Raw genomic sequence first — 25,611 nt, forward strand, 5'->3', positions numbered from 1 at the left:
TTCTTTCCGAAAATCAGGGTACTGGTTCTCAGGATCGGCGTTGCTAAAATCCACGTTGGATGCGCATCTGATGGCGCAACTTGACGAGGAGTGGTCACAATCCGTTGTACTTCGTCGGATAATAGCTGGAAAGCACGCGTGTGTGGCAAGTCTTCGTGATTTTAAATTTTTTCTCATCAATTTGGATATATAGCAGTTGCAACGATGCAAGAGAAGAGAGAATATGCCGCGCTCAAAACAAAACCTGTTCCTTGTTTCCAGGTTGAATTACAATGAAAAGGAAGATCCGAACCCGTTCCTGTGCCAAATGCTCTGCTCCTGTCGGAGGAGGGCGCTGTATGATGTTCTTTTTTTGATCCCGTGCCGAAAATGCTCGCTAAACCCGATTCCCATCCAGCCTTTATATGCAACAGTGGGAGAAATGAAGAAGAAAACCGTAACAGACAACGCGTTGGACAGGTGGTCCCATCTATACGTTGTGATCTCCATTGGAGGTGACAGTAGCTTCGCTACTTGTCTTCTTTTCCGACTTGCCACCGGCGGCGTTGCTCGCGACCTTTTCGAGGACAACCCTCTTACGGAACTCGAATACGGTGTCGTGCTTGTTGACGATGGCGGTGTGGACGCGGTTCTCGGAGCGCGTCATCCAGATGGGGTAGGGAGCCATGGAGGCGGGAAAGAGGGGCAAGTTGAGGCCGGACTCCATGAAGGCGTACGGGTCGCTCTTCTCGAACGAAGAGATGATGTCCAGCTCAGAGGCAACCTGTTCGCAGTACAGCTCGAGGGGCAAGTCGTTGACGTCCTCGCCGAAGGGGTTCTCAATCTCACGGCCGATGAAGAGGATACCGAGAATAATATACGCGGCGGCGACGGTAGCGGGGATCGTGATCCACTCGAGCTTGCCGACGAGCTGGAAGGGCAGAAGCATGACGTAAACCCAGGTAATCTGGCTGATGGCGATGGTGTAGGCGATGGGCAGAGGGGTGGTGAGAACACGCTCGGTACCGGTCATGATGTCGTTGAGGAGGGAGATGTTGTTGTAGGCAATGGTCTGCTGCATCGGCACCTTAAGCTGACCGTCTTCGACCATCTTGTCCACGAGGCAAGAGATGTAGCTGAGAATCTCGAGAGGAAGGTTACCGAGGGGGCGGGAGGCCTTCTTGATCGTCTTGCGAGGGTTGCTGGCGGCGAAAGAAACGCCGAGGTACTCGCCCGTCTCCTTGAAGAAGTTCTTCTTTCTCTCCTGGACCTTTTCGGGCTCAGCGGCGGTGGCCTCCTGGGCGAAGGTCGACAGGTGCGCAACGAGGTGCTCAAGATCCTCGTAGCCGGTGTAAGGCTCGAAGCGCAGCTTGTGCTTGAGTGCGACGGAGAAGGCGAGGAGCAGGTTCATGCAGCCAATCTTGCGGAGCAGGGACTGTCTGCGGTCAATGTTCTCAGGATCGCCACCGTGGATCCAGAAAACGCGACCAAGGTTCTGGCAGGCGAGGATGAGTTGCGCCCAGTAGCGGCGACCCTCGGCGTAACGTTCGTAGGCGGTAGAACTGCGGAAAGAAAGACCCATACCGACGACAAAACCCAGAACGGTCAGCAGGACGGAGTCGACAGCCATCGTGGTCTTGAGCATGTGAATGCAGGTAATACAGGCGGACCACAGACACATCCAGAGTAGGGGGACGATCATCTTGGGCAGAATGCTGCCGTGCATCTGCATGAACAGGGGCCATTTTGAGTGCTTGAGGATGTCGCGAGGACCGGTGAAGTAGTCGTCGAGGTCGATGCTGGTGTTCTTGCGACTGAAAGGGTTCGGGGTCATGGGTCCGGTAGGCGACATGGCTTCGCGCATCTCGGCGGCGTCGAAGGTGGGGATGTGCTTGATCTTCATCGACTCGGAGTTTTGTCGCTGGTGGTTGGTGTCGGAAGCGGCATTGTGACCACCACCGCCGCCGCCGCCGCCGCCCGCAGCAGGAGCGCCCATACCGCCGCCGTCTTCGCCGCCCATTACGTATGGAGTATTTCCTGTGTCGGTGAAAGATGTGTTGATTACTGGTACGTCGGTGGGCGAGGTTGGAAACTGGGACATGTCCGTTGGTGTAAGACACAAACGGGGAAAGCGTGATTAATAAGGGGAGGACCTCGATAACGGTGGTCCAGCCTGATCGACTACGGGAGGTCGATAACGAGGAAGGGATTGGCGGTCGAAAATGAGCGCGGGAGCCCTGGACGGGAGTCGAGGGTATATGAAGCGCGTAGCCTGAAGGGGCCAAGGAAATTGAACGGGAGACGTTGAAGGCTGAGGCAAGGAGGGGTGTTCCTGGCCCGGAAGGATGGGATGGGATGGTGGGATTACGGGATTGAGGATGGTGTGTGGGAGGACAGGCAGGGTCTCGACGATAAAGATGGTGTGGTGGTGTGGTGGAGGTTTGAGGCGTGCAGCAGTGAGTGAGCGGACGGCCGAGCTGAGACTGATGAGACGACGACGACGACTGAATTGAGTTTGAGCAGCGATAGTGATGTGATAGTAAGGAAACCTGACGGTGAGAGAAAGAGACCAGAAAATGGAAATAAGAAAACGGGAGAGGACGAGTTGGACTTGAAGAGGATGCGAAGAAGAAAAAAGGCAAAGGATCACGGTTTTGGACGGGGACTGGGACTGGGACAGGGACAGAAAAAAGATACAAAATACATCACCGTCGCGTCCCGTCTTGCTGCTGCTCCTTCCTTCCTTCCTCCCTCCAACTTCCGTCAAAGCAGGACCCAAGAGCAGGCACGTTGGACATTGGACAGCCGGAAGGTGCTTCTTGCCCGGTTCTTGCCCAGTTCTTGGCTCCTGCCTGCCCAGTGACTGCCCGTACCGCACCGCTCCCGACTCTTCTCCTGCAGGCCACAGCATGTGTACCCCTTGCCGCCTTTCCCCTTTGGGCGACACCTTCCCGCTGCTGGGTCGTCAAACGGCGTGTGCTCACCATGTCTAAGCCAATGAGAAGCCTGTGTTTCCTCGTCTCGGCCGTCTCCAAAAAATGTCAGTTCTAGGGGGGGTAAGAGCGGCCAGCCCCGGGGAAGGAGCCATGCACCGCGACTGCCAGCCCAGGGCCCCAGGCACCGTGGAAAGACCAGTGAGAGCCGCTAGAAAGGGCAAGGGGGCGGAGCTGAAACAGGGGCCATGCGACCCCACCTCAATTGGGCCCCTGCTCCTTCTCTCTCTGGTTTTTTTTTTTCCCTGAGCATTTTTGTGCTCTTACTGGCAACTGCAGCTGGCTGCCTGCTGCCTTCTCACAGCTTCACAGTGCTTGAAGGCAGGTGCTTCCCAAACAGGCCCCTCGTAGCAGCAGCAAAATGCAAGCCAAGGGGTCGTTTCTGTCTGACCTCGCAGACTTGGGCTCATCACCTCACACAACTGGCCGCGTACACATCACACGTCCATTCACACGTCGCGCGTCGTTGCATTGCCCAAAGTCCCAACATTCGCCGCTGCCTTGAGCTGTCCCGGGATACTCTCCAGTGGGATGGATGCACATCAGAAAATTGAGCGCTGACTTGCAGCTCTTCCTCCACTCGCCAGCATGCTCACACGAGCCAGAAACAGGGCCACAGAACCACCATCGACACGTGGAGGCGCCCAAGTTGATCGCTTGATGCTTGGGTTTCTTCCTTGATTTCGACACCCTTGCCGGCCCTTCCAGATGCAAGCACACGGGGTCCAGCGATGAATGTGCTTGAGCAATGCCTCGCACAAAATAGCACCTCACGCGATGATTGGAGCCTGCCCGCCAGCATTGATTGGGACTCCGATTTTCCACTCTGGCCCTGATCGAGATTGATTCGTCCGTCGACTCATGTCTTGGCATCCATCGTTGCAACTGTCGGTTCTCCCTCAGTCACCGTCACACTGTACGAACATGGACACTAATACCGGTTACAACAAACGGCTCTCTTTCAGCGACACCGCAGCCTGTGTGTCCCCTGAATGCTCGACACCACGGTACGGTTCAGGTCCAGGTCCTAGTCTAGGTCCAGCACCCGGACACTGTGATCCCTGAAGACTGAGAGGACCCCGACCCCGACGAAGCCGCCGCCGTCTCTTCTCCCCGTCTGTGAGTCTTCACGTCGCCTTCTCCCTGATGGCCAGCCCGTTCCACGGACAGGGCCCCCGATCGTATTCCCCAGCGAACCATACTGACTGAAGATCTTGCTTCTTCCAGGGCTTCACACCCGCAAAAAAATGCTACAATGTCCGCAGAAAGGGGCCGCAGTTGAGCGAGGCGACATTGCACTCATTTCGCCCAGACTTGCACAGTCATCACCGACTGGGTCTTGGCATCGTCCCTTTAATAATCTGATCTCTGCAGCTGGCATCCAATGTCTGACGCTGACGCGCGGGAAGACGACAGCCACCAACAGCAACACTTTTTGAGACGGAAGACGCAGGTGGCAGCCAGCAATGCGCCTCTTAGGGGTTAGCTTTATGCGGCTGCTAGCCGCGGCGCACCACAGCGGCCGGCAATTCTTAAATCTAGAGAGACTGCAAAACTGCAAAAACAAACTTGCTAGCTGATGCCGACGGAACTGCATCGCCTCGTGGAGTCAATACGCAGTATTAGGACCGCGGTTTGCCTGGACCCCAATTAACGCATTACAAAAACGCTCTAGCCACTACCCACTTCTAACTTTTACACCACCCTCCACCCCCTTCTACCCTTACTACTACTAACCTACTTTTTGATTATTAATTTATAGCTAATATAATCTTATTATTTTTTATATATAAAAACCTAACTTTTTCTAAATATCTAATATTTCTTAAAATAGTATACTCATATAATATATAAGTAATATTTTAATTTGTAATATTATATCTTTTTAAACTAAGTAGCCCCTCTAGATTATTCTCCTTCTACTCTACTTATTTCTCTTATTAACCTACCCTTTATAACCTACTTTACTATTACCTTTATTAATACTTTCTCTTTTTTTCCTTTACTTTACTATTACTTTTATTATTACTTCTACTTATAATAAATCTTAAGGAGTAGAATATATTTAACGTTCTCTTTACTAAAGTTTTTACTACTAATAATATTAATAAAGTATACCTTCTTTTAGTACTAAATCTATATATTAACTATAAGCTTAATCTATATAAAAATAACTAAATAGATTTTAACTTAAAAGCTTTTATTATTAACATTAAATATATATTTACTTTTAAGCTACTTTTACTTTATCCTCTATTAACTTTTACTCTCTTTAAGACTTATTAGAGATTAAAATAACTAAAGCTAATCTCTTTTTTATCTTAAAAGATATTAAAGCTATATATAATACTGTTTTTAACCTTATAACTACTTATATACTTAATACTACTATATTTAACGCTTAGTAGCTTTATATTAGTAACTACTTTATTACCTAAAGTAAGTATATACCTAGCTTTAAAAAGAGATTTACCTGTTAGTTCTTGTACTACTTACTCTTTAAAAAGAAGGAGTACTAAAGTCAGAGTACTAATTAATACACTAGAAGTATATAGTAAGTAATTAGCTATACTTTTTAGGTAAAAGTAATATAGTATTATACTAATTTAACTTTCTCTAAGTACTTTATTATTAAGATTACTACTATTTATAGCTTCTATATTAACTATAACTTTATATAACTTAATTAAGCTAAAATCCCTCCTACTTTTAAATATTTTATTACTACTTAAATTTCTTTTAGTTATAAACCTTCTAAAGTTTATTATATTTTTAAAGCTATAATAAGTATTATAAGATTATTAAGAAAGTATTAATCTTAGTAAGTAGTAAGTAGCTAATAAAGTAAAGCGTTTATAATATTAATAATAAGTAGTTCTAAGAAAACCTTAATCTTAAGATAGTTAAGCTTAATTATTATAAAGATCTATAAGTTAATAAAGTTAAGTTATATTTATTATAGTTATAAAAATACTTTTATAAATATACTAATATTAAGTAATATTAAAATAATTATATTAATACTAATAGCTGTATTTAGGCTAAGTTAACTTCTATTAATCTTTTAGCTTATTATAGTTACTTTACTATAATAAATATTACTTATAAGACTAACTAGCTTAATTAATTACTTTATATAGTCATAGTATATAATTTAACTAATATTTAGCTATTAGTAGCTTATTTTATTACTATTAAAGCTAATAGAGATATTATTACTACCTACTTTTATTAACTTAAAGCTTAATACTCACTTTAAAGCTATAAATAGTATCTATACTACTTTTTAACTAATAACTTTATTATTAAGTAATATATTATCTATAAAGTATTCCCTAGCTTTAAAGCTAGTAAAACCTAAACTACTTACTTCCTCTACTATATTTACAATAAGAGAACTTTAAACTATTAACTTTTAAAGCTATAATACTATAAAGTTTATACATTACTATTTTCTACTCTAAAATTCTATTAAACTAAGTATAAATATATTAAAGCTATTAAAAAAGCTATTATTATTACGCTTAATATAAAAAAAGACTATATATATAATAACTAGCTACTTACTTATAAAAAGTAAGCTAACTATATTTATAACTACTTATTACTCCTTCTATAGATTATATTAACTAATACCTTTAAGTTATAACACTTTACTCTTAAGTATAACTATAAATTACTAATAAAGTATTTTTCACTATATAACATTATTAAGTATTATAACTATATTGATAAGTACTATTATAAATAAGTTAATATATATTAGTATATTATCAAGAAGATTCTACTTAAAGCTATTATTTTATTAAAACTATACTACTTCCCTAAATCTATATAAAAAAAGATTATTAATAAGGTATAAAAAGCATATAAGCTAATTAATAAGAATACTAACCTTATTAATACTATATTTAGTAATAATATTAACATTATAATTAGCTATAATTACTTCTTGTATAGTATTATTAATATCTACTTTACTACTATATCTTATAATAGTAATTACTTAATAATACAATTAGTAATATCTATTAACTTTACTAAGTAGATATATAATAAGAAAGTAACTATAAGTTCTATAAAATGTTTAAATCTTATTATACTTCAAAATAAGTTTCTAAAATTATTACCTTACTTATATATTTTAAAGTTTATAAATAAACTAAGATCGTTGTAGATACCTATTTTAAGTATAAAAAATATATCTATAGTAATTAATAAGAAGAAATATATATTACTTAGTAGTTAGTTTAAATAGTAGTAGCTATTATTAATATTATTAACCTAACTATTAAGAATTAGGAAGCTTAGTAGTAGAGATATTAAATACTATCCTTTTTATTATATAGCTATATATTATTAATAATATAAGAAAGAAGAAAAGTAAGTTAGAAAGTAAATAAGAGATAGATAAGATATATAAACTAACCTTCAAGTTAGGAATACTACTTAATTTAGTTTAATAGTAGGGTAAACTAGCCCCTAGTAAGATCCCTACTCTAGCCTACTAGTCAAGACATACGCCTAAATCACACGCCTTAAAGCCAGAAGTTACACACCCAGTAGCTAGAGCGTTTTTGCAACGCATTAATCAGGGTCTTTGCCTAGGGACGGTTTCATTCAGACAGTCCATAGTAGCAGAAAGCAATAGCATGGATCGGCCTGTTCGTCTGTACGTTTTGCTTTCCCACATACCGCCCGCGTGCGTTCTTGCTTGGGTCTCATGATCCCAATGACGCGCCTTCGCGGATGTTTCTCCTTGATTCATGGTGGTGCCAAGAATCCACTTCCCCTGCATTTCAGCACCAATTTCGTCCGTCTGAACTCTCGTCGCCTCACGGCGTGACAGCACCCAAGACACAGCCATATTACAAGTACACCGACGATATAGTGTACATTTCACAAAACGCGGTGAAGGATATACCTCCCCTGTCAGTCTCTGCGAGAAAAAAAAAAAAAAAACTCATCGCTACTCTCAAGCGAAATATCCCCCAGGCTGACTCGCGACTCGATCTCATTCAATAACCAAGAAAACGATAAATTGATCTTCCCCGAAATCGACATTCATTCCCGCGTCTTTTCACCGGCCGGATCCCCTGGTGGTGGCGAAGCTTCTCAAGTCCCTCTTGGCGAAATGGAATCGGCTCCGCTTGGTGGTGGAGACGTCTTGATGGAAGGCGTCGAAATGTTCCAAATTGGGTCATGGCAGTTCCGTCAAGTGGACCCTTCCCCGGCCATTGGCTCACCACTTTTTGCCCACAGTTTCGAACGGTGCATGCCGTGTGTTTGGTTCGATCTTCGCTTGCCCTTGAAGCTCTGGAGACTGGAGCTCCCTATTTTTTTTTTTCACTGCCAGCCAGCCAGGAAGACTCGATGCCTCAGCCCCAAAGTCCCAAAAAGCTTGAACGATTTCAATGGGGCCACCGTTCGCTCAGACGCGATCGAAAGAGCACTGGCTTTACTGGGAGCTTCCCAGACCGCCCCAGATGTTGCGTGAGAGGCTTCCACCGTCGCTTCCGTTCTCCTGGGTTCCAGGACTCCCCCGTCGGTCTGGCCTGCTGGACGTTGTCCAACCACCGTGCTGGCTCTTCAATGCTGTGCTGCGACTTGAGCACCGCACTCGACAGCGAACAACAGTCGCCAGAAGCAGTTTGTCGTATAATTACGCACGCGAGAAATCCAACTTGCGTTTACAACATACATATGCCGTCGGCGGCGAGCTACCCCTTCCACACTAGTGCTGACGTCCAATAGGCGTCTGCCTACAGCCTGCAGCACAGCAGGCCATTAGGCGCTCATCCGTGCATTCGCCGCCCAAGCTCCCTACGCCGTCGTCCACTAAAGGATCAGCCCAGCCGGCAACTTCAAGCCGTCTGATGGTGCTGCTTTGTTCCAAAAAAGACGGACGGTTGGTTCTAGGCTCTCTACCTCCACTGCTGGGTTCATCAGCCTCAATTATGGCCAGTGGTCGGTTACTCATTATGTTATTAACTATATATAACATATATATAGTATCTATGTGAATAAAATAGCTTAATTCCTTCTAAATTAGAGTCTAACGTAAGGGGTCTTTTAAGGAATAGATCCTAACGTACTAGAATATTATTAGTCTAAATAAGCAGGTTAGAAGTAGGTCACCTCACACCTTCCTCTAGGCGTAAGGCTGCCTCAGATGCTTGAGGGCATCACAACATATCGTTTATTTTTCGACGCCGACGCTACGCCATACGAACGGTGAAAGAGCTCTCAGTATGTGGGAAGGTGCCGCAGCACACGATGAAAGGCTGTTGAGTTTGCTCACTAAAGAGCTCAGCCTCTTTTTCCCGTTGGGTGCCGTGAAAGGAACACAAACCGGCGACGTCATGCTGATAGGCTATGAGCCACCCGGCAAGATTGCCAATTTCGAGGGTCAACGTCCGCGGGTTCCCTCCGGCAGTGGGAAGTTTTTCCCCGGTCGGCGACGGGAGGCCGTCTGCTGGACCCACCTGTCGGAGCGCGCGCCGTCCGTTTGACTGTGCCGAGGTCTGCTCATGGTTGACTGTCTGTTTGTCGTCTACGGTGGGTGGCCTCCATGAAGCCGCCGAATCTTCCAGCTTCGATGCGGTTCATATTCTTGAGGATGAGTTTGGGTTGGAGGCTCACGCATGGACCACGAGAAAGGCCGATGTTCTCACTGGGCCCATCAGAAATCTCGAAACGGCTCAGAAGCATCTGCTTAGAGGGCTTGATCAATGGGAGACGGTCTCGAGCGAAACCGGGTTCAAGACCACCCAACCACCGATGATGGTAGGCTTCTAAATGCTCGCTGAGCAGTCAGCCATCGTATACTCGGAGCGCGCGTATCCATGTTCCTGTTGATACAACAACGACAAAAAGTAGGAGGTAAGCATAGGCCATCAATTTGACACATAAATCGCACCTGAACTTCGCCATTATGTCTAACCAGAGCCGCTGCTATCAGAATGATAACGGCGACATCAAAACGGGGAGGCCTAAAACTAACAGCACTCATAACTTGGAATCAAGACGAAGCATTCATTTCGCTCTATTCCCCGCTCGTGAAATGTTTGGTAGTAATACAAGATATAAGAATAACATCATCGACTCTCCGACATAGACTGCCTACTCTTCGGTGGCGGACTAAGCGGCGTCGGGCACTCCAGATCAACCTCCTCCTCACTAACCCCAAAATAATACACATCGTCATCCGAATCTCTTTCCGTCAGCGCGACACTCATATGCCTCCTCAGACTCAGATTCCTCCCTAGTCCCCTGCCGAAACCGCCCAGGCTTCCGTCGCTGACGATACTGCTCCGCATACTCCTTGTCCGCCGCGGTACGCCCGCGCCGCCACCGCTGCTGACCGTCGCCTCGCTCGGCCGCCGCAGCCCATTGATCTCCAGCACTGGCATCTCCACCCTTGCCGGCGACGATGGGTCCGTCGTGACGAGCGTCACTGGTATCGTCGGTGTGCGCATCACCGTCGCGAGCACGGGCACCGGTTCGATCTCGTCCACGTCGCCGTTAAGGGTCGAGTTGTCGCTTTGTTTGCGGCTGCGGTGCCAGAAGCTAGAGCGCGGTTTGCGGATGACGACGACGTCGGATTCGCCGCTGATGGAGGAGGAGCCGCGGTCGGCGGTATGGGCGGTGCTGATGCGCGGAGCGCCGCTGCCGGCGGGGGGCGGGAAGGGGTTCATGAAGGACTCGCGGGGCCCGGTTGTGTTGGCGGAGTAGTGGGACGGGTGGGAGAGGGGCCGCAGGGTGGGGATGCAGCAGCAGATTATCGCGACGGAGAGCTCGGTGATGGACCAGATTATTGTAGGGGTTTGGTTGTATGTCTGGTCCATGGAAAGGTGGAATTTGGGGATGGTCGCGATTCGGATGATGGAGATGGCGCAGGTGCTTTTGGGGTTGATGCGTTAGTCCCTTCCTCCTTTCATGTATGGCAGAATAAGGGGGGTTCTCACAGGAGGCCGAGCGCGAAGCTGGCAATAAGGGCGAGCTTCTGGGTCCTCGTCATTTGCAGACGACCCAGAAAGGGAATCGGGATGATGAAGATGAGGACGTTGGTGATGAGGTGTATCGAGGCGTTGGCCATCCACCAGCTCATGACGTTGATCGGCGTGTCGAAGAAGGTGTATCTGTAGATGAGGTCGAAGCTGACGCCGGCGCAGACCAGGAGCTGGATCCCGAAGAGGGCGAGGAAGCAGATGCCGATGTTGCACAGGAGCTCGACTTTCGAGTACGGGAAGACGCGGCGGTATTGGAAGAGGAAGGCGATTTTGATGGTGACGAAGGCGACCTGGTACACGATGATGACGAAGAGGGATATCTGACGAGGGTCAGATGCTTTCTAGGAGATGTTGCTGGATGAGTGTTGTTTGAGGTAAGTACCTTTTGGCCTTTGATCAGGTTCTTGATGGAGTTCATCCATATGTGTTTCCCCAGTCCGAATCTTGTAGCTGATGTTGCGGTGTTAGTTGAGATGCCCACAGCAAACGGGAGATTGGTAACAGTGTCTTACCTACGCACAACATGGAGTTGTGTAAAACCACGGCAATCTACCCATTCCACTCAGACGTTAACAACTGTCTTCCCTCCGGACCCTCCCGACCTCATCTCACTTACAAAAGCAGACGCGAGCAGGGTATCGTCCGCCCCCCATTTCCTAATCATGAACGCCCGCACATACACCCGCAGCGCGACGAACACAGTCGCGACGACGGTCATGACGATCCCGATCGCGAGGATCATGTCGGAGCGGCTGTCGAGCGAGCCGGGCGGCAGCGTGCCCTCCCATGGTGCCGCTGACGAGGCGTCGTCGGTGCTGTTCGCCTCCATGTCCTTCACCGGCCCCGTGCCGTTCCAGATCAACATTGGCGTGGGCGGCGGCGGCGGCGGCATGTGAAGTGTCTACCTTCGACGTGCGCAAGGCATTTGAGAGGGCTGGGTCCCGTCGTTCGAGTGACGGGACTCTCCAAGTCGGTTCGCTTTTCCTGCCTTCGTTTTCCTGCGTGGTTTTGTGTTGGCGAGGTTGTGGCCTCGTAGCCGTCGAAGAAAACAATATCAACACACCCGGGAATGAAGATCAGATTGAAAGGGGAAGAAGGAGGAAGAGAAGGGAAAAGGACCCCTTGGCAAGCAGCAAGGAAGGGGGCACGCTCAAAGGGTAATATCAGACCGCAAAGGCAAGGGCAAGGCGTTGGATAGAGTTGGCGCTACAAAGGGCTTTCTGGGTCGCACCGCACGCGTTCGGTAGATGTCTCGCCCGGAGTTGTGCGTCGTGTCTTCCGGATCCGGCGATCTGGGACAGGACTACCCACCCGCAAATGGGCCGCCGATTCGCACCCACCCAACAACACAAGAAGCGAAGTGCGACAAGCAATCGCCGGTGCTCCGTTTTGTAGAAGCAAACACCGAAACAAGTCCCTTGAAGGGCTTTCCGCTTCCAACCTAGAGCATGTCGTCAAATTCGGTCTTGGCATTTTCGTCTACGCTTTCGCGAGGGACGGAAGACCGGCTCTCCCCTCCCCTTCCCCACTGCTATCGCCGCATCACAGCGTGTTGTCTCACTTCATTCCCGCAGGCGTTTGGTTTCGACAGAGACAGGCTCTCGAAAAAGCTTATCATCAGGACATCAGTTGTTCTAGACTTGGCAGAGAAGCACTTTCCTGGAATTCTGGCCTGAAGATACTACGTCTGTCTCTCGTGCTGCGTTGCGGACGAAAAGATTCTTAACACCTGACTCGACCGACAGAGAGGAGCCTAAGGGCGGGATCTACTCTGAACATGTCAAGATCCAAGTGTGATCGATCTGTCAAACAAGCCACATGACGCAGATGGGGCCGGGGGATCGCCCGAGCTATTGGGACGATGCTTCTGCTTGTGGCGCCGTGGCGCTTTGCGAGGGATTCGGATAGAACTTTGTTCTGCCAGCTGCTTGGGTCGCGAGAGGTTCGCGGATGTGGTTTGCATCACAATGGAACGCAGCGATTGCTCGATTTGGAGGTTCCCGGCGGATGGCTGCGGATCCCGATATCTCGGGCCGGGATGGTCAGTATGGACTATATATAGTGATATTCAAGATCGTCGTTTCCTTTTTGCTCTTCGCACAGATTATTAGCTGTTCTCGGAATCACATTCCAGCCCGGGCCGGGGTTCTACGATTACTGCAGATAGTCCTGGTCCAAGGGCTGGCTAATCAGAGGTCGGTCGGAGTCTTTATCCTTATAAAATCTGCCCTCTTCACAGAAACTCTGTTGAGTGATAGGCATTTCTGAGAGCGGGTGAAACAGCAAGGGACTTGATGTTGGACTGGCTTGATCTATTCAGTCAACCCGTAATCCTGCCTTCTTCACCAGGGGTAGTATCTTCTGCCCGAAGTAATCCAGATCTGGCGCGAAGTCGTAGAAATTCGCGACAACACCGTCAATCCCAATCTTGTGCAAAGCCTCGAGCTGTTCTACAACCTGCTCCGGGGATCCGATAATCTCAATGTTTCCTCCAATGTTTAGACCCTGCTTCTCCTGCTCACCCTTGCGTCCCCGCCACGCGTGAGCATCGCTGTCATAGTTGCCGTTCGCGGTGCCAAACTTCTTCGTTCCAGTCTGCACCTTGGTGCCCTCAGCAATGCTCCTGGCGTACGCCCATGCCTCTTCGGGCGTATCTCGAGATACAATGATGGGGTTGATGAGAATCTTAACCGCGCGCCCTTTAGACTTGACAACCTTCCTGATCGTGGCAATATGAGCCGGCAGCGTCTCCAGTGCGCTTTCGATATTCGCTGTCCCAGGCGACGTGATGAAGATTAGATCAGAATACTGCGCCGCAAACTCGATCCCGGCAGGAGACCCCGTGGCATTGATCAGAATTGGCCTGCCAAACTCCGGCTTGGGGGTGATCCACGCATTCTCCAGCTGCCATGACGACACCCTGCCCTTGTACGATAGATTCTCCGTCTCCCCCCACAAACTGTTCACGACGTCAAATAGCTCCCCAGCCATCTCATACCGCTTGTCGTGCTCGATGCGCTGGCGCCCAAACATCTCATGCTCGACCGCGCGGTGGCCCGTCACGACGTTGATGCCCCAGCGGCCCTTGGCGACGTGGTCGAGCGTGGCGCCGTATTTTGCAATGTGCAGCGGGTGCAGCGGGCCGTAGAGCACGTGCATCGTGGAGATGAGCAGGATGGAGCGCGTGACGGCGGCCATGGCGCCGAGGGCGACGAAGGCGTCGAGCGAGGCCTCGCCGTCGTAGCCGCCCTTGGGCAGCCACTGCGTGCGGCTGAAGGCGAGCTCGAAGCCGAGGGCTTCGGCCTTGCGGACCAGGTCGAGGTTGTAGTCGAAGGTCCAGGTGTTGCTGGTTGGGTGGGTTGAGATCTTGATGTCTTGGAGGTTGAGGAAGAGGCCGAGGAGGAGGGGCTGGCGGGATGCTTTGGATAGCGGGGAGGAGGGGAAGTCGAAGGGGCCTTTGAGGGTTGGGCCGCCCTCGCGGACTGATGTTGCGGACATTTCCAGGAATGAATTAGGGAGATGATTTTTGAAAAGGGAGTGGTCCTCATACACTTTGATACCTAGCACATTCCTACATCGTCAGTTGGGATGTGAACGATATTATGTTCAGTAAGTCGTGCTGGTTATGTAAGTTGATGATCACGCATGAGTGAGGAGAGATGTCGAAATCGCATCCTGCATGTAATCGTCCGATCAGTACAGCTTATCGCCGCCGTCGGCTGACTTCGAGCACGCCATCGGTATTTCGACCCGGAGATTTTGGGTGCCATCTGCTTCATTCTCTCGGAGTCGGCACACGTAGGAGGTCATCATGAGCTGGGGAAAAAGACTCTAATTGTATTGTGAAGTGGCGTTTGTCTAGAAACTCAAGTCAGGAAAGACGGTGGGTTTATAAACACATGAAGAGCTACCCTAAACACCCTCCCAGAAGAAGGTCTTTGGCAGATGGAAACTGGCTCGTTGAATTTCATCCTTCGGGTTGGAGCTGGACGCAACAATTACCACATACTCTCCAGCCTCTGCCAGCCACTTCGACCGCTCTTGAGACCAGTATGAAAGCGAATACTTGTCAAGGACAAGTTCGACAGTCTTTGTCTCGTTTGCAGCCAGATGCACTTTCGTGAAAGCCTTCAGTTCCCGAACGGGACGCTGGAGGGTGCTCTCGGGATCATGGATGTAGACCTGGACCACCTCATCACCATCGTAAGGACTCTTGTTCGTGACATCCACAGAGATCGTCATCTTGTGTCCGGCAGACGGCTCAAACGTGCTAGGGACCTGAACCTTAGAGTACTCAAACTTCGAGTACGAGAGGCCATGTCCGAAATAAAAGAGCGGATCGCGGTCGACGACTTCGTAGTATCGGTGGCCGATGAAGACGCCCTCGCCGTAAACGATGTCGTAGTCCGTCTTTGAGAAGTTGAGGTAGGCGGGCGTGTGTTTGACGGACTTCGGGAACGTTTGCGAGAGTCTACCGGACGGGTTCGTCTTGCCGAAAAGGATGTCTGCGAGTCCGTGACCGGTTTCTTGTCCACCGAACCACGCGTGGACCAGGGTGGCAGCTTGTGACTCCCACGGCATCTCGATAGGGCAGCCAGATTGCGTGACGATGATCTGTGGTTTTGGTTATGGATGTGGTCTGAATGGCATCGGGAGATGTACTCACTGCATTGGGGTTAGCTGCAAGAACTGCCTGGATCAAGTCGTCCACACGGCCAGGCAACCTCAGATGCTTACGATCAGCACCCTCGTACTCAAAGTCGGATGAAAGACCAGTGACGACGATCGGAACATCAACGCTCTTCGCCAGGTCGGCTGCCTCTTTAATAGCAAGGTCCTCGTCGATGATTTCGAAGCCACCCACGCGACCGGCAAGGGTGAGAGCTGTGCCGACGCCGCCTGCCAAGTCCTCGTTCACCTGTACGACCTCGATGTTGATGGCTTTACCCTCAGTAAGCGTTGTGTCACAGAACTTCTCCATCGAAAGCCTGTTGAAGCATGGCGTGGGACCAGTTTTGGGTGGTTGTTCCGTCCACAGATCAATAACTTCCTTGCCGTCGAGCCTCACTTTGCCCTTTCCTGATGTGCTGAAGCCGAAGCGGAAGGGACCAGTGATTTCTGGTGTGTACACCGCCCGGGCCCTGGCGTAGAATTTCTTCGGCAGGGTCGCATGAAAGCTCTCGGGGACGTCGATTAGTTCTTTCTCTGCTGTCGCAGAAAGCAGAACCTCGGCGTTGGGGTTCTCATCTGGGTTCTCTCCGAAGACCTCGATTGACCACCCGAAGCCCTCTGCGTTCAGGGGCTTCAAGTTTTTCAGCAGGGGGCTGAATCTGAAGGCTAAGCAAATTCAGCATGCAATCGCTATGCGCATCTTCAAGTATTGACTTACAATGGCATCCAAGAGCGTACGCAACGTTCTCTTTCCCTGCCTCCTCTATGATGGCGTCATACGGCGTGACGGAATAATAAGGCTCGACCTCAGCACTCCCACCGCCGCTCAAGGCGGGGTTCTTGACGTGATCTCCGATGAGCGCAATCTTCTTCTTTTCTGAGCCTTTGATAGGTAGCACCCCTCGATCGTTCTTCAAAAGCACAATACTATCGGAAACCAACTTCCGAATCAAGGCCTGCTGCTCCGGCGTATTGGAAGCAGAGAAATAGCCTTCAGGTTTCGTATCCATGACCTTGTTGGTGAGATTCAGTACGTTTCTAACACACTGGTCGACCGTCGTACGCATCACCTTACGACTGTTGACAGCCAGACTGAGGCACTTTCCTCTCCACTGCGTGGGCCCAGGCATCTCCAGATCAAGGCCCGCGTTGATGGCTTCCGAGGTGCTGTAGGTGCCGAACCAATCACTCATCACCAGGCCCTTGAAGCCCCATTCATCCCTCAGAATCTGCTTCATGAGCAAGGGGTCTTCGCTGACATGGATCCCGTTGATTTTGTTGTAGGAGGTCATAAATGTCCAAGGGTCCGAGTCTCGCATGACCAGCTGGAAAGGCATCATGTGAACCTCTCGTAGCGTACGCTGCGTCATGCAGACGTTGTCCTCAATGGAGTTGTCAGATTGATCGTGGGCAGCGTAGTGCTTCACGCTCGTTGCGACTCCGCGTTCCTGGACGCCATTGATATACGCTGCTCCCAAAATGCCGCTCAGATAAGGGTCTTCCGCGAAGGCTTCGAAGCCACGGCCAAACAGTGGAGATCTTTGCAGACAGATTGTAGGTGCCAGAAGGACATGGACACCTCGAGCCCTGGCTTCTTCACCCAAGAGGTTTCCGACTTTGTGAAGCAGCTCCTTGTTGAAGGTCGCCCCCATGCCAGTTGCGGAGGGCAACATGGGACTCGGGTTCTAGAGTCACTTAGCCCAACTCGAGTATTGTGAGGCCCATGAGTTGCACGCTTCACTCGCAATCACTTTGATTCGGAGTACTCACCCGATGAAAAGCTCGGCGACCTCGAATTCCATGAGGTCCATCCGATGTCTAGGTTAGGGTAAGACAGTTGATTCCCCGCCCGAGAGGGTGCCGCAACTCACTATCAAGGCTGGAATTCCGCGATGAGGGAGACCCGTTGTCCTGAATGACCCTTGGCCGGCAAGCAAGTCAATCTTTTCCTCCAGTGTGAGTTGGCTTATCAAGCCTTCCACATCAAGTGGATTGTGGTCGGTGGCCATGGCGAATTCGGGGTGCACAAGTACCGGGTAACGCGGGGTTGAACTTGGACTGGTACTAAGAGGTACTCTGATGAATTCGATCGGATCTAACGAATTTGAAGTACAAGTCCAGCGTCCTAACCGACTTCTTGAATCAGAGAGTTTCTTTCAATGGATCACAGGATCCAAGCATCTGAATCTCATCTGACGGCTCCGGTACCGTGGCACGCTCCTGATTCGGAGTAGCGTCGGAAAATGAGACGGAATTGCGGGAGTCGGGGGTAATGCGTCAGCAAAAACACGCCGCAGTTTGCTCCAAGAGAGTGCCTTTCGGGTATTTAGGCTAAACTCGCAACCTCCGGAACCCTGTCGGAGCACTGCCGGAGCCCACGGGGCTCCACAAATACGCCGGCCGAAGTGTACCCGGGCGCCGTGACTGGCTCAACACGGCGAATGCCAATGCCGCTGACTCCATTCGGGTAAACCCCTTGCCAGCGGACTCTCCGCCAATATTGGGGTTTACACGGAAATATGAAGCCCCGCGTGATGAATGCCAAGAAGGCTTTGCTCAGAAATGGGGTAAACTTCGGCAATAGAATTGAAAGGTTCTGAACACTAATTAAGACTCTAGTTTGTCGCCGAAACCTTACAACCGCCCACCGCCGCGACAGATGGTGCCATACGGGTTTCCCATAGACTTTGGTGAGGACCTCGACTAATTCCAGCTCCATGTGCTCTTGAGATAGTCCTGCGAACTCGCTGTTGGCCACGCCAGATCGATCTCGGTCTTGATAAGAAGGTCAAGCAGAGCTTGCTGCTCCACCCGATCTGTAAATAAGTCGCCGCCTTGATCCCGATGACATGTCGGAGATACGGATACACGACACGAGAGAGAACACAACTTTGACTTACATAGCATTATCACCGTGTAGGCTTTGAATAATGCCGGCCGTGTGTGCGTATTAGATAATGCGATGCCGCATATTTTTCCAACGTCGTCCCGGATAATATCCTGTCTTGGCGTCAATGACAGCCGCTATCTGAGAAACGGAGAACAGGTACGTCTGTAAGTTTCATTGCCTTGACCCTCTCTGGTCCCACGCGTGGATATAACGGGCTATACGCCGTCAGCAGAATATGGCACATTAAATAATAAATATGACCGGCCACTACGTAGTCCGTGTAAGCGAACTGTCAATACAAAACAACGACCATCTTCGTTTCACTTACCGTGGCAGTCATTGAGAAACCAGATATCCGGAAATACCCGATCAGATTCGTTTCTTTCCCGGCATTGAAGAGGCTCGAACGAGATAGGTTTCTTTTCCAGCCAATCCTCAGCCCTCGCAGAAAGCTCAGTCCAGGACTGTGCAGATTCGTCTCTGGGGCTGCAGTAACAGTGATTTAAGAGCTCGGCGCAGAGCACAATGATGTAAATCGTCCAGTCCCAGTCGTTCTTTAGCTCAGCAACGCTCCTGAAGCCAAGGCACTTCGTCAAAAGCTGTGTCGGCTTCCTTGTTGAAAACGCCACATTGATTTCTTGTCGAAGTGCTTGTCGAAGTGCAACTAGGAAGGCTGCTCGGCGGATCCCGGAAGTTTGGTACTCTTGTGCGAGAACGAAAAGATGGATTCCTAGAAAGTGGCTACGCGTGTCTTGCCCTAACAGAGGTACTGAAAAGTGCGAGTGAACATTAGAATCCACAGGCATTACGTTATAAAATGTGAGCGCTAGGTGCGCCTCCAGGCGGCAAACTGCGAAGAAAAAGGTTAGAAGGGAAGAAAGACGTACCGTAAAGCTCTTCATATAAACGAAGAATAACCGTTGCGGCGCAGATGGACTCGTGCAGTAGAGTACGTCGGTCATCAAGCATGGGTATGAGTAAGAAGAGACATTCACGATGATACCGATCTCCAATGTAAGAATCGTATCCGGTAGTGAGGCTGAGGTGTCGAGAAGACGTAGCTAAAATTGCTAACAGCAGCGTCGGGCATCCTACCGCCCTTTGGACGACGGTTGTTGAAAATGACCGCTCTGGGTCGCAATAATCGAACTGTTGAGCTACTCAGTTTTCTAGGCCATTGATCCATGACAAGATGTGGCTATGTACATACAAAGCGAGAGAGATCAGTAACAAAGTATCGTATTAAAGTGGGTTCGTCGGAGTTGCTCAGGTTCCAAGCATTTGATGCCTGTGACATTTGTGGATCCCTGTATAACGCGGAGAGCGTGTATCGGCTTCTCGTGGTAGCTGAATCTTGACGTAGGTCATATGGGGTCGAGTCAGATACGCCCCCCCTTTGCTCAAAATTAGACTGCCGGTCGCAGCCATTGTCAATGGGGGTGGCAGAATCTTCTCCTCCCAAGTAAGAACCCGACACACGGGGACTCGTGACGCTGGGACTTGTAGCGTGGGTAATCGTCAAATGGGGTACCGTCGGGGCTACGCCGCGAGGAGTTGTGCTGCGAGATGTAGTGTCATGAGGAGTTATGGCGTGAGAATCTGGTGATGAATTAGATGATGGCTCGGTCATCACCGTTGACGCCATAGTTTCATCAATATCCAGCCTCGATGTGATTGAGCAGTCGTCATCGGTTGCATCCAAGACAAACTCGACTAGGGGCCAATAAGAGTCAGATTCGAGATAGGTCTTCATGTTGCGTCAAATGCTATCCTTACCCTCTGACGGCATCTCTACCCAGATCTGCTCCGGAGGGAATTCGAGGGCTGATGCGGCTTCTTCTTCGGGATCCCGAGTGTCAGACAAGAAACGATATGCGGGGCCTCGAGCACAGTCTCTGTTGAGTCGCTTGCACCGACCGCATCTCGGCTTCTTTCTGTCACCTTGCAGTGAGTATAAGAGTCAGCTTCTACATCTAGAAATCAGATCCAGAGAATGCGTCACACCCACATTTCGAGTGCGCTGTCCGACAGAGCTCACTGCAACGCAAGGAGCCGTTAGCAGCTGTATCATTCGATTCTCGTCCCAACAATAATTATGGAGCCACAGGGTACAAATTGCGCCGCATGTCGTCCACTCACCACCCTCTCTTGACCCCGAGACCACGGCGCACAGGCATCTTCGGTTGGAGAGAAATCCTGGAAATGGCATTTAGCAAAGATTGTCGCGGAGAGGGACGGGAACGGAACTTGATTCCTTTTATGATTGAACCTGCCCCCACTTCCCCACCCTCCCGCTAGCTGCCTGCTGCCTCTTTAGGACGTATGGAATACATAATAGTACTAACCACTTGGCTGGGATCTGATCCCCCGTCTGCTTCCCCGCACTTTACCTGGTTTGTGGTTCCCCCTCGGCCAAAGATTAATGGACGAAGTGGGAAGTGTTTTCGTCGTTCAGCCGCATTTATCCTGCCCTTCAATTTATACCTATTCTCAGATCTTGCAAGACATTTACTACGTCTTGTTGGGCAAGACACAAGTCAGAGGATCAGGAGGCTTCACATAAGGAACCTGACGGTCACAAGAGGATATGTACATGATCTGGGAATAATAGTGACTCTAGAAACAAAAGAACTATAGTGCAGGCTATGTGATAATCAGGAGAAGTGGCGACTGACAAGCAGCCTTGATTAAGAGACTGGTAACAGTAGAGAGGCTTGATTTACGGGCTAACTGGGGAACAGCAGTCAAGATACATCATCTTGAAACTTAAGGTTGATTCTTAGTCTTCTAATGCGTAACAGATACAGCTTGGAGGGACAGCTTGGACTCAGACATCTACAATCCATCGCTGAGCTCAAAATCCTTGTCCCAGCGCTGGAAATAGTGTTAGGCTTACCTCTTCTCAAGAACAGCGGCGGGGGCTTGACTATTTACCTTATCCCATGGCCGAGAACCGTTGACGTATCGAAGGTCTGTTCCCAAACGAATACTACCCTGCGGGTCGTGGTTGACGGTAGACGCATGAATCTACACATGAGATAGCGTCAGTACATGTTCATGGCAATCGGTAGGGTGATCGTCATCATCCGCGTACCATGTGTGAGCAATGTAGGACCACATCCCCGGCCTTGTAGGCTGTCACAAACCACTTGGTTCCATGTGCCCTGGAGAATTCTCGCGGCGACTCTGACAAGAAGCCAGACTTCATCATGTTCGCGTTAAACGCACTCCGCATCTCTTGATCGCCCATTCCAGCCTCCTTAGCCTTGAGGGTGAAGTCCTCCTCAATTCTCTGGCCGATTTTGTCACCGCCTTCGAGGTAGATCAAGCCACCACCTTCGACGCTGATGTCGCCTATAGGAATCCAGGCTGTCACAGCTGTAGGCTCGTCGTATCTCATAAAGGTCTGGTCATAGTGCACGCCTATGGCCTTGTTGCCGGGAGTATTATTGCGAAGTAAGGTGCGTCTCACAGTCAGAGTATCGTGGCCCCATCCTGTCATCTTAGCCACGAACTCGCGTATTGCCGGATGGTTGCATAGACCGATGATGCCCTCCTTCTCTGAGCCGCAGTACCACGGCTCCGTGTGCGCCTTGATGGCTGCTTCGACAAAAATAGCGGCCTTATTGTTGCTGCCGGGTTGCACTTCCAGCGCGGCTGCGCCAATGCCTGGGTAGTCTGCCATGACGGCTGACGAATTAAATCGACCTTCTACCGCGGTGGTGCCGGGTTCCAAGATGCCAGTGGGCTCGAGAGATTTAAAGTAGGCTTCACGTGCATCGAGGACATCCTGGCGTGGTAGGAGGCCTTTGAGGAACACGTATCCGTCGGTCAGGTAGCGGTCGTAGAGCTCCTTCAAGGGCTCGGTGGGATACGAAGCCCTCAGTGGAGCAACATCGGAAGGCGCTAGGAGGCCATCGTTGGTGTGTAGCTGCACCCCATCAACTGTGGTGGCCGCGAAGGTATCTTGCTCGTAGTAAGGCATTGAGATCGACGGGACTGCGAGTTGTGTGTATGGGCTGTGTGCTTGTGTGTGACGGGAATAGGTTTGACGTGGGCTGTATTTCCAGTCTTTACTAGTGAGAATTTGTAAGAAAGAATTGCACTCATTGAAGCTGTGAGAACCAAGTTTTCGACCTCGCTCATATATACAGACTACTTCTAGTTGGATGCAGCGTCAAAACAGCACCCAAACCCTGACTTGTTGTCAAAGCAGGGTATACAAGTCCTAGCTGTTGGGGTTTGCCGAAGCAGGCTACCCGCCCCTGATCGTCGCCGCATTTAGGGTAGAAAAGCTGATGGGACAGCAGTGGCATGCGGGGTAAGATCTACATCTTCCGGGAGAGTCTCTGTCTTAAGCCGTCTTCATCAGGCAATGGTTTCCGCAGCAGACGAGATAGGTAGTCCGCACCGTCGTAGCCAGAGAGGACACGGCCTACGGAGACTTAATCTCGATATCATATACTAAGATACTTGCATAAATGAACTGGGAGCTACAGAGATGCCGTACCAGGTAGGATCCGAATTTGGTTGGGTTTCATTTGGAAGTGTGATCTCTATCATGCCTCAGTCTATCTAAATTGAGTAATGGTTTCCGCAGTGGAACAAACACTGTAGTAAAGCCTGGTGGATGCGCTATCGTTTACATCGTTCCTGCAACCCCACCTTGAGCTACAGGAAGGAGATGCTTTCCCTTCTTGAGTGTTCCAGACTAGAACCTCGTCGTATGTCCGCTACACTGCCATCGCAGTAATATTTATTCATCGCCTGACGATGCCTTGTCTTGTCAACCCCTATGCGGACTTCTTACCTTCCATCTTAAACTCCTTCAACATCCCTTTATCACAACATGTACTTCGCGACCCAATCCTGGGGCTGGCCGCTCGTGGCTGAGCGAGATGGCAGAAAATTCGACTTAGAAAGTGCCATGATCCAGGCCAAGCAGGCCGGCCTCCGAGGATGGGAGCACTACTTTGCAACCCCAGACGATGTCTCGACTGTTGTTGAACTGGCCCAAAAAGTCGGCCTTGAGCTACACTCGGCTTACATTCCTGGTGCTTTCCACGAACCTGAACTGGCTGAAGCCGCCACGAAGAACTTCCTCCAGGTCGCTGCGGCCTTGAGGGACGTGGGTGTGCGAACCCTGATTTGCAATCCTGACCCGTTGGACTGGGACAAGCCCGACTCTCTCAAAACTGAGGCCCAGCTGCATACTCAGCTTGCCGCCATCAACAAGCTGGGCGCAGCTCTTGCAGCCGCAGGCAGCCGTCTGCTTTACCACTCCCATGATCCCGAGATGCAGGGTGGTGCTCGCGAGTTCCATCACATACTCGTCAACACGGACCCCGCGTACATGGGACTCTGCCTCGACGCGCACTGGATCTATCGTGGCTCCAGTAACAGTCAGAGAGCGCTGCACGATATTATCTCCCTCTATGCCAACCGAATCGAAATGATCCACCTACGACAATCCAAGGATCACATCTGGACTGAATCGATTGGCCCCGGAGACATTGATTACCCTGCCTTGGCCGAGCACTTGAAAAGGCACAATGTAAAGGCCCTGATGACCCTTGAGCTAGGTGCAGAGAAGGGTACACCACACGAACTCACTCCTGTCCAAGCCCACACGCAGCCGATCCAATATCTCGAACCCATATTGCTGCCCTTTGCCGTAGAGCCGGACGTGACGACGGGCGACAGGTCGCTGCCGTGGAGGATAAACCTTATTGGGGCCGGCGCCATCGCACGCCTTCACGCCAACGCAGTCAAGAACATGAAGGACCTGGGTCCCTACCAGCTACTCGCCGCCGACCCGTCTCAGAAAGCCCGCAATGGCTTCAAGGAGGCCTTTCCTAAAGCCATCATGTTCGAGAGCGGGGACGAAATGCTTGCCAGCTCGCCCGTCCAGGACCGCGATATCGTCATCGTCGCCGTTCCCCCTATTTGGCATCACTCGACCGCCCTTGCTGCAATCCAGTCAAACCGCCATGTCCTCTGCGAGAAGCCGGTCACCATGACGACCGCCGAGCTCGACGATCTTCTCGCTGCCATCCAAAAGACAGGTCGCCATTTTGGCGATTGCAGCGTACGGTTCCTTTGCAACGATGCACTGGACCGCGCCCGAGAGATTGTTGCCTCCGGAGCCATCGGGAGTCCTTACCACGTACGGCTAGTCAACCGTATACCCCGTATTCGTTCCGGCATTGAGTTTCAACCGGACAGCAAATGGTTCTTAGACAAGGAGATTGCTGGCGGCGGTATCGGATTTGACTGGGGCCCTTATGACTTGGGAGTACTCTTTGATGTCCTGCGTCCTGTGGCGGCGACCATCCATCACGCCTTTATGGCCTGTCCCAAGACTGGTGCTGATCCGACTGACCAACCCATAACTGTGGAAACTCATATCGGTGCGACCTTGACTCTCAAGCTGGAAAGCGGTGCCGCAGTCACGCTCGACTATGAGCGCGCCAGCTGTGTCCACGGTGAACACGAGGCGACGCTGAACGTTGATGGTACGGCTGGGGGCCTAAGCTGGGAGTGGTGTCCTTCGTTTCAGAATAACGCAGTCAAGCTGACACAATATGTCGATGTTGATGGCATAGTGGACAAGCAGGTGGAACACTTCCGTACGTTCAGCTATGACGATGTCCATGGCCGTCCTCTGGTGGCTTTCGTGGACTTGGTCGCTGGCCGAAGAAGTGTCATTCTGCCCGAGAACAGGCTAAAGTTCAACTATTCAATTTTGGTGGCCATGTATAAGAGCGCTGCAGAAGGCAAGCCAACAGAGGTTCACTTATAGGGTCAGACAGCGTTTGACACTGTTGGCGTGGACCGGATTTTGGCAATTGAAAACTTGATGATTTCGATAAACAGTTGGCCTCATTTCCCTCCCCGTAAGCCATACAACAGGACTAATTTGAGCAAGGGAAGAACTTTTTGACTGTTGCAATGGTACTAGTGATGTGCGTGAATCAATTGGTTCGATCCTTTTGAAAAGAGTAACCAATACTGTAATTTGACTTTTAAATGGCAAACTTCACGTCTTGTGAACCCTTGGCATCGC

At 50.0% G+C, this 25,611-nt stretch overlaps 6 protein-coding genes across 6 annotated transcripts; 1 reads left to right on the forward strand and 5 right to left on the reverse strand.

Moving 5' to 3' along the window:
- Positions 1-469: 469 nt before the first annotated feature.
- On the reverse strand, positions 470-1,999 carry COL26b_012783 (uncharacterized protein; the record flags this gene model as incomplete). The annotated part of the gene is made up of 1 exon (XM_053185419.1): positions 470-1,999. One exon carries the CDS (start codon positions 1,997-1,999, stop codon positions 470-472), a length of 1,530 nt encoding a protein of 509 aa, XP_053030635.1.
- Positions 2,000-10,069: 8,070 nt separating this feature from the next.
- COL26b_012784 (uncharacterized protein) lies at positions 10,070-11,876 on the reverse strand (the record flags this gene model as incomplete). The annotated part of the gene is made up of 3 exons (XM_053185420.1): positions 10,070-10,874; positions 10,940-11,304; positions 11,601-11,876. 3 exons carry the CDS (start codon positions 11,874-11,876, stop codon positions 10,070-10,072), a joined length of 1,446 nt encoding a protein of 481 aa, XP_053030636.1.
- Positions 11,877-13,300: 1,424 nt separating this feature from the next.
- On the reverse strand, positions 13,301-14,482 carry COL26b_012785 (uncharacterized protein; the record flags this gene model as incomplete). Its single annotated transcript, XM_053185421.1, has 1 exon — positions 13,301-14,482. The coding sequence occupies one exon, from the start codon at positions 14,480-14,482 to the stop codon at positions 13,301-13,303; it is 1,182 nt and encodes a 393-aa protein (XP_053030637.1).
- A 414-nt stretch (positions 14,483-14,896) lies between these two features.
- COL26b_012786 (uncharacterized protein) lies at positions 14,897-17,328 on the reverse strand (the record flags this gene model as incomplete). Its single annotated transcript, XM_053185422.1, has 3 exons — positions 14,897-15,598; positions 15,651-16,321; positions 16,374-17,328. 3 exons carry the CDS (start codon positions 17,326-17,328, stop codon positions 14,897-14,899), a joined length of 2,328 nt encoding a protein of 775 aa, XP_053030638.1.
- A 4,052-nt stretch (positions 17,329-21,380) lies between these two features.
- Positions 21,381-22,530, reverse strand: COL26b_012787 (uncharacterized protein; the record flags this gene model as incomplete). The annotated part of the gene is made up of 3 exons (XM_053185423.1): positions 21,381-21,419; positions 21,480-21,572; positions 21,640-22,530. The coding sequence occupies 3 exons, from the start codon at positions 22,528-22,530 to the stop codon at positions 21,381-21,383; spliced, it is 1,023 nt and encodes a 340-aa protein (XP_053030639.1).
- An 864-nt stretch (positions 22,531-23,394) lies between these two features.
- Positions 23,395-25,347, forward strand: COL26b_012788 (uncharacterized protein; the record flags this gene model as incomplete). Its single annotated transcript, XM_053185424.1, has 2 exons — positions 23,395-25,060; positions 25,115-25,347. The coding sequence occupies 2 exons, from the start codon at positions 23,395-23,397 to the stop codon at positions 25,345-25,347; spliced, it is 1,899 nt and encodes a 632-aa protein (XP_053030640.1).
- Between the last annotated feature and the right edge of the window lie 264 nt (positions 25,348-25,611).

Source organism: Colletotrichum chrysophilum, assembly GCF_026319265.1.
Source record: "Colletotrichum chrysophilum strain AFK26 chromosome Unknown scaffold_190, whole genome shotgun sequence".
Taxonomy (NCBI): domain Eukaryota; kingdom Fungi; phylum Ascomycota; class Sordariomycetes; order Glomerellales; family Glomerellaceae; genus Colletotrichum; species Colletotrichum chrysophilum.